The sequence below is a fragment of the Chanodichthys erythropterus genome, chromosome 5 (assembly GCF_024489055.1).
Source record: "Chanodichthys erythropterus isolate Z2021 chromosome 5, ASM2448905v1, whole genome shotgun sequence".
Classification (NCBI taxonomy): Eukaryota; Metazoa; Chordata; class Actinopteri; order Cypriniformes; family Xenocyprididae; genus Chanodichthys; species Chanodichthys erythropterus.
Window position 1 is genome coordinate 20,958,621 of NC_090225.1, and position 10,225 is coordinate 20,968,845.

Here is a 10,225-nt window from a genome sequence, read left to right on the forward strand (position 1 = left end):
AGTTTTTTACTAAAAAAAAAATAATCTGTTCATGCCCACTTTCTACCCTCTAACTGACCCTTCGGACTCCTATGCAAAGGCCCTTTTCACATGTTTTGCTGAACTTATTAAGTTACAGGTTTGTTGTCATGTTCAATATAGTTTTTAACTGCCACTATTTTCAATAAGTCTCTTTGTAAAACTGGAATTCATTGTTAAAACATCAGAGATGTTTTTAATCATTCTGTTTCCACCATATGAGCTTTTATCTCGAAGATCAAGGAAAATTTGATTACTTGTGATATGATTGTTTCAAATACACAGATATAGGCAAATTCAATCTAATAATGTATCAGTTGTAATGTATCACTGTATCAAATGTAATGTAACAACAGAAAAGCACACGAAAGCAATAGACAGAAACAGAAAGAAAGAGGGAATGAAACAAGACAAAAATATGACAATCTTACCTGAGCAATCTTCAGCTTTGTGTGTGCTGTGAAATGGCGCCCCCCTCGGACTGCAGCGAAAAATACTGCAGTGGTTATTCAGTACTGCATTTCTCACCAAAACCACGCTTTTACACAGAGGACTCACAAAGGTTCACTAAGCTCTGCCCACACAACACCTTCCAAAAATATGATTTATCGAACAATTTCCGCTGAACACACACATGCATTCAGGATTACTGTGTCTCCTGAGGTCAAGATATGAAAGTGTGTTACATTTCAGTGGGTCATTTCAACACTACAGCATCCTCAGTGCAGCATTTCTGAGGCCCAGAGCCAGTTGCGCCTTTGTGGATCCTCCAGAAGGGGGCGCCCAAGATATGAAGAATAGAAAAGGAGGCTCATACTTACATCCTCTATTCCAGCAACTTTTTCCAAAGCTCTGAGATTCATCTTGCTTTAGTCACCATATGACCTCTACCGTAATGGTGGGGTTTAATGAACAGATTAGCTTTAGAGGGAGGTTTACAGTTCGTTCATGCACTTTTTGTGTGGTAAAGCTAGCCTGAACTGGTCCTGCCCATCTGCTGCCACTGTTTCTCTGATTGGGAACAATCTATGAGGCTTCTGCCCTATCTTTTCTATAGCCATTCTAGAGAACAGCTTCTAGTGCTGTCATCTAACTAATTTTTAAGGCTCCATTTTGTTAGCTCTTATGCTTAGATGCTGCTAGATGGGGGAAAAAAACAACAGAAGTGGCATTATTTTTAATAAATGTAATAATGATGTTTTTTGGATTAGAAAATTGCCCAGCACAGCTGTCTAAAATGGGCAGGATATATTAAAGTCATACTTCAGATTTATTTGTGTGAATTTACTCTATTCAGGTGTAGTTTCAGTTATAATAATGTGGGTTTAGAGTAGTCTAGATGTGGCCGTCTTCAGTCCACAGACTATGCTAAGAAAAGAAGAGAGAGAAAGGAGGAGAAAAGGAGTGTGTTACCTTGTGTGTGTCTCTGAATTTGCTAATCTCTCTGGAAATCAGGTCTCGCTTGTCATCCTCCAGCTCCATGGCATTTATATCATCCTGGGGAAAAATATTATAGTAAGATCAGATAGATTCAACCTTTAAGAGCAATAATCAGAATTAGTTTTCCAGACATTCCTGAATACATATAGAATGGATTAGTTCAACCATAAACGAAAATGTTGTCACCATTTATTTACTCATGTTGTTCAAGACAGATATGACTTTCTTTCATCCATGTAACAAAAAAAGAAATATTCTTAATAATTTACCATTTGATCTTTTCCATACAATTATAATAAAGGGAGAATGGAACTTTCAACCTTTAAAAAAAGACTATAAACACCTTAAAATAATCATAAACACAGTCCATGTGACTTAAGTGCTATATTCCAGGTCTTCTTAAAGGTGCCCTAGATTAAAAAATTTAACCTCTGCATGGTTAAATAACAAGAGTTCAGTACATGGAAATTACATACAGTGAGTCTCAAACTCCATTGTTTCCTCCTTCTTATATAAATCTCATTTGTTTAAACGACCTCCGGAAAACAGGCGAATCTCAACATAACACCGACTGTTACGTAACAGTCGGGATCATTAATATGTACGCCCCCAATATTTGCATATGCCAGCCCATGTTCAATGCATTAGACAAGGGCAGCCAGTATTAACGTCTGGATCTGTGCACAGCTGAATCATCAGACTAGGTAAGCAAGCAAGAACAATAGCGAAAAATGGTAGATGGAGCGATAATAACTGACATGATCCATGATATCATGATATTTTTAGTGATATTTGTAAATTGTCTTTCTAAATGTTTCGTTAGCATGATGCTAATGTACTGTTAAATGTGGTTAAAGTTACCATAGTTTCTTACTGTATTCACGGAGACAAGACTGTCGTTATTTTCATTTTTTAAACACTTGCAGTCTGTATAATTCATAAACACAACTTCATTCTTTATAAATCTCTCCAACAGTGTGTAATGTTAGCTTTAGCCACGGAACATAGCCTCAAACTCATTCAGAATCAAATGTAAACATCCAAATAAATACAATACTCACACGATTAGAGATGCTGCATGACGAACACTTTGTAAAGATCCATTTTGAGGGTTATATTAGCTGTTTGAAGTTTTTATGGTGATTAAGGCAAGCGCCAGCTCTTGAGGCGTGGAGCACGAGATTTAAAGGGGCCGCACACCCTGAATCGGCGCATTTATAATGATAGGCAGTTAAAAAAATTAATAATAAAAAAAAAAAAAACTATGTGGTATTTTGAGCTGAAACTTCACAGACACATTCAGGGGTGTCTTAGACTTATAGTACATCTTTTGAAAACATGTTCTTTGGCACCTTTAAGTCATATGGTAACTTTTGAGAAAGTAAGTGTTATAGGACTGGAACAACATATGGGTGAATAAATGATGTCAAAATATTTTTTTAAGTGAAACTTTCTGCAAAATGTCCCAGTATTTCAGTGATGTCATTATGACAGGCCTACCAGGTCAGTGTGGTTATATATATAGTGAGAGCAAAATACCTCCTTCTTCTCTTTACGTTTCTTGCGTTGATGGGCTTCAGCATCCTGTGAGGAAGCTGACAGCTCGCTGGAATATTCCCGTATCAGACTGTCTATGGCACCCTTCACCATCTGATCACGCCGCTTCGTCTCTTCGTCCAGAACCTCTTCCTCATCTTCGTCCTTAGGTTCTTCTCCAGTCTGAGTAGCCTGTATAGAGGAGATATGCATTTCTGATACACATGATCACTTTTTACAAACTCCTCTAAACAGGGAAAATCTCTGGACAACTTTAGACTGACATGATCCACAAAAGCTCTTTCAATCAATGAAGCAGGTGAGGAGCATTCATATTGAAGTTTAAAGGTACAGTAAGTGATTTTTGAAAACGCTGTTGAAAGTGGATCAGGCCGAGCACTACAACAAACTTGTAGCCAATCAGCAGAAGGGGTGTGTCCACTTATGATGGGAGAGGAGAGAAAGTGAGCTCCACAAGAGGGAGATTTTAAGAAAGACTTTAGAAAGAGAGATGGCTAACATTTCAAAAGAGAAAGCTCAGAGTAATAACACTGGAAAAAGAAGGGCTAGGATGAGGCAAGAGCTATAGGACCCACGTTAATATTATCTGTTCGTTCGACACCACCTTCGCTTTATTTTTGTCAAATATTTTTGCTTCGCTTCTGCTATGATAAAAGAATCACTCTTACATTGTGTGTTTGTGCATTTTGGGGGAGGGGTTTGTTTGTTTGGTTTGATTTCAATTATCAACAGCGTTCAACAACGATTTTGAGAAATTGCATACTGCACCTTTAATATTAGTAATTAATATCTTTAATATTAGTAATTAATATCTTTAATATTTATATATATATATATATATAATTAGTATACCACCGTTCAAAAGTTTGGGGTCAGTAAGTCTCTTATTCTCACCAAAGCTGCATTTACTTAATCAAAAAGTTTTTACAATTATTACAATTTAAATTAACACTTTTCTATTTTAACACATGTTAAAATGTAATTTATTCCTGTGATGGCAAAGCAGACATTACATCAGTCTTCAGTGTCACATGATTCTTCAGAAATCATTCTACTATGCTGATTTCGTACACAAGAAACATTTTTTAATATTATCAAATCTTGAACAGCTGCTTGATATTTTTGTGGAAATGTGATAAATTTTTTTTATGATTCTTTGATGAATAGAAAGTTCAAAATAACAGAATTTATTTGAAATATTTTGTAATATTAAAAATGTCATTACTTTTAATCAATTTAATGTGCCCTTGTGGAATAAAAACAGTAATTTCTTTAAAAAAAATAAATAAATTAAATTACTGACCCCAAACTTTTTGAATGGTGGTGTATGTATTGTATCGATTTAGCAGTTAGTCCTGGAGGCCATCTTACCCCGTTTCGTCTCCTCTGACTGGCTTTCCAGGTCTCCAGCTGAGCTTTGGTCTTTGCATCCACCTTCACAAGTAACTTCTTATCACCAACTTGCAGCTCATGAAGCAGTCGGAGAGCTCTCAGCGTGGACTCTGGCTCTTTGTACTCACAGAAACCAAATGCTACAAACAAAGTAAAAATATAATAAGTTCACAACACTGGGTCTGACAGATGACAGCTAAAGGTCTGATCTTTTTAAACATATTACTGCTTTTTTCTTTTCTAGGATAGAAAAGCAGAGCAGAGGATACTTGTCTAAGAAATCCCCTGATTAGAATTATAAAAATAACGGTGGAGAGGGATTCTTCAGAAAAATTATTCAAAAGCAGTCAAAATCAATTTGAAAACCAAGTTTGTAAAAAAATGGCATGGCTTGTCTAGAGTTCACCAATAAGATGTTTGTTGACAATGGTGGACTACAAAAGAAAAGACAGGCTATGCACTGAGGATTATTATACCTTGCAGTTTTCCAGAAGCCCCCTGAACTCTTTTCCAGCTGAGGACCAAACCACATTTCTGCAGAAGAGAAGAAAATATGTTGGGACAAGCTAACTATAAAAAAATCCTGAGCTAAATGCTACATAACACATAACATCAGGTCAAGTAATGGATGTGTTAACTTAAAGGGACAGTTCACCCAAAAATGAAAATTCAGACATGATTTACCTCAAACCCATAAGTTTTTGCTCATACATCAAGCAAGCATGTTTGAGCTTCCTCCATATTTGATGTGCTCTATATATGTGCACTGATCAATGTTTATATACGAATGAAAGCATAAATTAAATCTTTTCATGATTTAAAGCTCATGTCTCTTCAGAAGATTTGTATTAAACCTCTTGTTTCTTATGGATTACTTTTATGTCTTTATGAACTTTTGAAGCATCAAAGTTTTGGGTGATAGGACTTTAAATGGAGGGATAACAAGACTTTGATTTCATAAAAAATACCTTAATTTATGTTTTAAAGATGAACAAAAATCTTATGGGTTTAGAACGGCATGAGGGTGACTACATGATGACAATCTTCAATTTTGGGAAAACTAACCATTTAAAGGTGTCTAAAATATTAAATATAACTGTGCAGACAAAGTTGGTGAATAAAGTCCCCACACTTACCGCCAACAACTGCCGCACCAACATATCTGAGGCCTTTTCTGAGATGTTTCCCACAAACACTGTGGTGGTTGGCCCTGTGCTGGTTCCCGTACCTTCCTCTTGGTCCTTGTTACGGGTGGCAATGGTCTCCTTAGTCAGCTTCTGAACCACTGGCACTGCAGTTTGAACCAAAACCTGTGATACATTTTAGGAACAATTAGTAGCAAGTAGTTCAAAGACATCAGACTATACCTGGCTCACAGATCCATATTGAGTATGGAACCAGGCTTGTTGTTTATTTTTTGAAAATGTAAGCATACTGCACCACGAGATCCTACATGGTTTCCCTGTAATTGGAACCTGTGAACTGAATAGCCTATAAGATAACATCCAAATTTCTTTCTTTCCTCTTTTAAAGATTTATTTATTGGGAATATACATACAAAAAGTGAAACATGCAAGTGCACTAGAAATAACAGTATGTTCCATTGTTTTCATCATAACAACTAACAAGAAAATGAAGAGAGAAAAAAAATGTATATAAACATAAATAAATAAAATATAAAAATATAAAATAAAGCCATAAAAATTACCATTGCCCCCCACCCCCTCACCATCATCTGCATGGTTTGTTTATCACATCATTAACCATTTTAAAAGTAGAAATACAAATAATCAATGACAAATAAGAAATGAAAATAAAGTCCAGAAGGAAAACATGAAAGAAGAGGAGGGAAAATTAACATGCAAATTAGTCATCAGCATATCCAAAATTCTTATATATAGCAGTAAACAGGACATATATAAAGCACAATATAACAGTTACAAAAAATAAGAAAAAGTTACCCCTACATGATCTCTCGTTCTGTTAACAGGGTTAATATTCAAAACAGATATTTGGACTTAACTTTCATTCCCAGGAAACCAAAGCAAACATTTCAGCAGTGTCGGTACATACCGCTGGAGAGGGAGTCATCATTCCTACAGGGACTGGGATTATTGGACTTGCTGAGGAAAAAATAAGTAAATAAAGATTAAGGACGCCATATGGCTGTACGAATATACATCTCTCTCATCTTCAGGACATACCTGTAGGGACAGTGGAGGGAAACCCAGTAAACTGTGTGGGGGAAATGCCAGGGGGTAACTGGGCTATCTGGTTCAGGTGAGGAGGGAATGACATCTCTGCTGATACACCAATCTGTCAGATAAACGTTTAAGTGTTTGGCCATACAAAGACTAACTGGGATTTCAATCTGGGTATTAAAAACCACACAGTATGCAGTAAACATAGGACCTATACAGACTGCACATTCTATATCAAAACTGCCTGCTTGACAACTTATGCATGTTTTCCTCTCTGTTCTACATCCTATGAAAGCCAGTTGTCTTTCCACCCAAGAGATGTTGCGGAAGAAAAACAATATTTGCATCAACACCCATTGCATTCACATTTATTTTAAGAGCCAAATAAAATCACTACACTTCATTATATCCTAATTAAATTAGGAGGCCGGCTGGTATATTGGAATTATTATTATTTGCTCTGTATTTACTATATTATTGATGAAGACTCACCAAATTCGGTTTTAGTATCAACTCCGCTTAAAATAATGTGACCTGCTATCAGCCACAGGAATGGAAATACAGCTCCACGTTCAGTACAATAACTAATGTTTCTCTTTTGATTTGGTCATGCGTTCCTCTGATAATAACGAGCATCCATAGAAAACCCAAAGAAATATCGCCAGCGTCAGGAATGGAAATTTAGCATGAATACTGCCGTCACAGACGGGCGGGGCTTAGACCTGGTATGGGGATTTAAAAATATTATTCTCATGTTTTAAGTCTTCACTGAGGATTTTCACTTTAGTGGTTATTAAAGATTGTAATTGTTATTATTTGGGTGAAAATTATTGTCAAGAATGCTGCTAAAATAGCAGGATGACGGCCTTGGCGCGCGGTAAATTACCTGATATTTTTCTCAGCCCAAATCAGGATTATTCCAGATTAAGGCCACGGTATTTATTCATTTTTTTCGAGATAGATTATGCGGATGTTTTTAGTATGTCAGATATAAATCGCTGAAATTAATTTATTTATTTGAATGCCGTTTTTACATTAATAATGTGCCCAGCAGGACAAAACCATTATAAGATACTTTTTTGAGCCCACAAGCGCCCCCTAGAGGAAGTAATTTTTGTGCACTGGAAAAAACCTAATGATATTCCGCTCAATGAGAGCAATATCCCGGAACTGCTTTGACACACAAGGCAAAGCATCCCATCAGTGCTACAGCGCCACCAAACGTCCAGAGGACTTTTTTATGCAGAAATAGTAATCTATTTCAAAGGAGCAATAATATCTTCCAAATAATGCATTACTAAGGCATTCTGACATAAACACAGATTAATTTAACATGAAATTAAAGGATTAGTTCACTTTCAAATTAAAATTTCCTTATAATTTATTCACCCCCATGTCATCCAAGATGTCCATGTCTTTCTTTTTTCAGTCGAAAAGAAATTTAAAGGTTAGTTCACCCAAAAATGAAAATTATGTCATTAATGACTCACCCTCATGTCGTTCCAAACCCGTAAGACCTTCATCTTCAGAACACAATTTAAGATATTTTAGATTTAGTCCGAGAGCTTTCTGTCCCTCTATTGAAAATGTATGTACGGTATACTGTCCATGTCCAGAAAGGTAATAAAAACATCATCAAAGTAGTCCATGTGACATCAGTGGGTTAGTTAGAAGTTTCTGAAGCATCAAAAATACATTTTGGTCCAAAAATAACAAAAACTACGACTTTATTCAGCATTGTCTTCTCTTCCGGGTCTGTTGTATATCCGCTTTCACTCCACAGTGATGCTGCTTCTTCTTCTTCTTCTTCTTTCCTGTTTTACGGCAGTTGGTATCCAGCTTATTGGTGCATTACCGCCCCCTTCTGCTCCGGACAGTGACGCTAATGACGTGTTATCCGGTGCGCCCGAGCTTCGTTTACAGTCTGAGCTGTAAGCTATTCTACATTGTTTGTATTTTGGTATTGCTATATTTTTTAAAAAGGTGCGTAAGTGTGCATGTCACGGATATCCTAATCACGTCACTGTCCGGAGCAGAAGGGGGCGGTAATGCATCAATAAGCTGGATGCCAACCGCTGTAAAACAAGAAAGAAGAAGAAGAAGAAGCAGCGTCACTGTGGAGTGAAAGCGGATATACAAATTCTAACTAACCCACTGATGTCACATGGACTACTTTGATGATGTTTTTATTACCTTTCTGGACATGGACAGTCTACTGTACATACACTTTCAATGGAGGGACAGAAAGCTCTCGGACTAAATCTAAAATATCTTAAACTGTGTTCTGAAGATGAACGGAGGTCTTACGGGTTTGGAACGACATGAGGGTGAGTCATTAATGACATCATTTTCATTTTTGGGTGAACTAACCCTTTAAGGTTTTTGATGAAATCATTCCAGGATTTTTCTCCATATAGTGGACTTCAATGGACCCCAAACGAGAAATAAAGGTCTTATCTAGAGAAACCATCGCTCATTTTCAAAAAAAAAAAAAAAAGAATTATATACGTTTTAACCATAAACGCTCGTCTTGAACTAGCTCTCTTCTTAAGATTGAACTAAATTGTCATATACAATATGCTTGTGCAAGTATGTAACAATTAGTTCAAATTTTGACCTGTGGAGGGCAGTAATACACTTAGCAGTGTCTACACTGCTGGAATTCTAATAGAGAAGAAGAAGAGAGCTAGTTCAAGATGAGCATTTATGATTAAAACTTATAAAATTATTATTATTATTATTTTTTTTTTAAATGAGCAATGGTTTCTCTAGATAAGACCCTTATTCCTCATCTGGGATCGTGTAGAACGTTTTGAAGCTGCACTAAAACTAATTTTGACCTTCAACCCTTTGGGCTCCATTGAATCCACTATATGGAGAAAAATCCTGGAATGTTTTCCTCAATACCTTAATTTCTGTTCAACTGAAGAAAGAAAGATGGGGGTGAGTAAATTATCACGAAATTTTAATTTGAAAGTGAACTAATCCTTTAAATAAAATGAATCTCTGCCATAATAATAGCAATGTAGAGACGTGTCTAAAACATATCTAAAAGAAAACCACCAGATGGAGCCAAAGTGCCAAATATGGACTACATCCACTGAACTCTATATATATTTTTTTCTTATTACAGTATCAGTGACTTAATGAGCTAACCAGCTAAACTACCTAAACAATAAATCAACCATCTAAATTAACAGTATGGTTAAGTATTTGAGTCAACCTTTGTTTTTGGTGGATACACTGAAAATAGGCCAAAGAACAATTTATGTTGTCAACAACTTGGCATCATACTGGGATTCCAGACGTTTCTATAGAACATAAATCTTCAGTCAAGCAGTCATGCTATGGACACTGGATCTGTTTTCCAATAAGCAAGATGGGAATTTGTTGACGAGACAGTAGGCAAGCAAAAAAAACATATGCAGTCGATAGTGCAGAGATGGAAATTTCCAACACCACAAAAAAGGCACCCCATCTCTCACGCCACTCATTTGTCGAAGCCACGCCCACTGAAACAAACCCACACTGGCGGGGCCTCTGATTGGCTGAGAGGAAGGTGTGTCATCGGGTGTGACGCAGGCTGGCCGCTCTATGAATAGAAAAACGTGGTTCGC

General features: G+C 36.5%; 1 protein-coding gene across 3 annotated transcripts in view; it reads right to left on the reverse strand.

Moving 5' to 3' along the window:
* Positions 1 to 7,319, reverse strand: part of rbm25a (RNA binding motif protein 25a) — a 48,200-nt gene extending 40,881 nt beyond the window's left edge. For all 3 annotated transcript variants that reach the window (XM_067386522.1, XM_067386523.1, XM_067386524.1), the window contains exons 1-8: positions 7,101 to 7,319; positions 6,612 to 6,723; positions 6,481 to 6,530; positions 5,544 to 5,717; positions 4,884 to 4,941; positions 4,387 to 4,547; positions 2,998 to 3,186; positions 1,432 to 1,515 (exon numbers count right to left, since the gene is read on the reverse strand). In XM_067386522.1, coding sequence (XP_067242623.1) covers positions 1,432 to 1,515; positions 2,998 to 3,186; positions 4,387 to 4,547; positions 4,884 to 4,941; positions 5,544 to 5,717; positions 6,481 to 6,530; positions 6,612 to 6,705 — 810 coding nt within the window. In that variant the 5' untranslated portion in view covers positions 6,706 to 6,723; positions 7,101 to 7,319. The remainder of the gene's footprint in view (positions 1 to 1,431; positions 1,516 to 2,997; positions 3,187 to 4,386; positions 4,548 to 4,883; positions 4,942 to 5,543; positions 5,718 to 6,480; positions 6,531 to 6,611; positions 6,724 to 7,100) is intronic.
* Between the last annotated feature and the right edge of the window lie 2,906 nt (positions 7,320 to 10,225).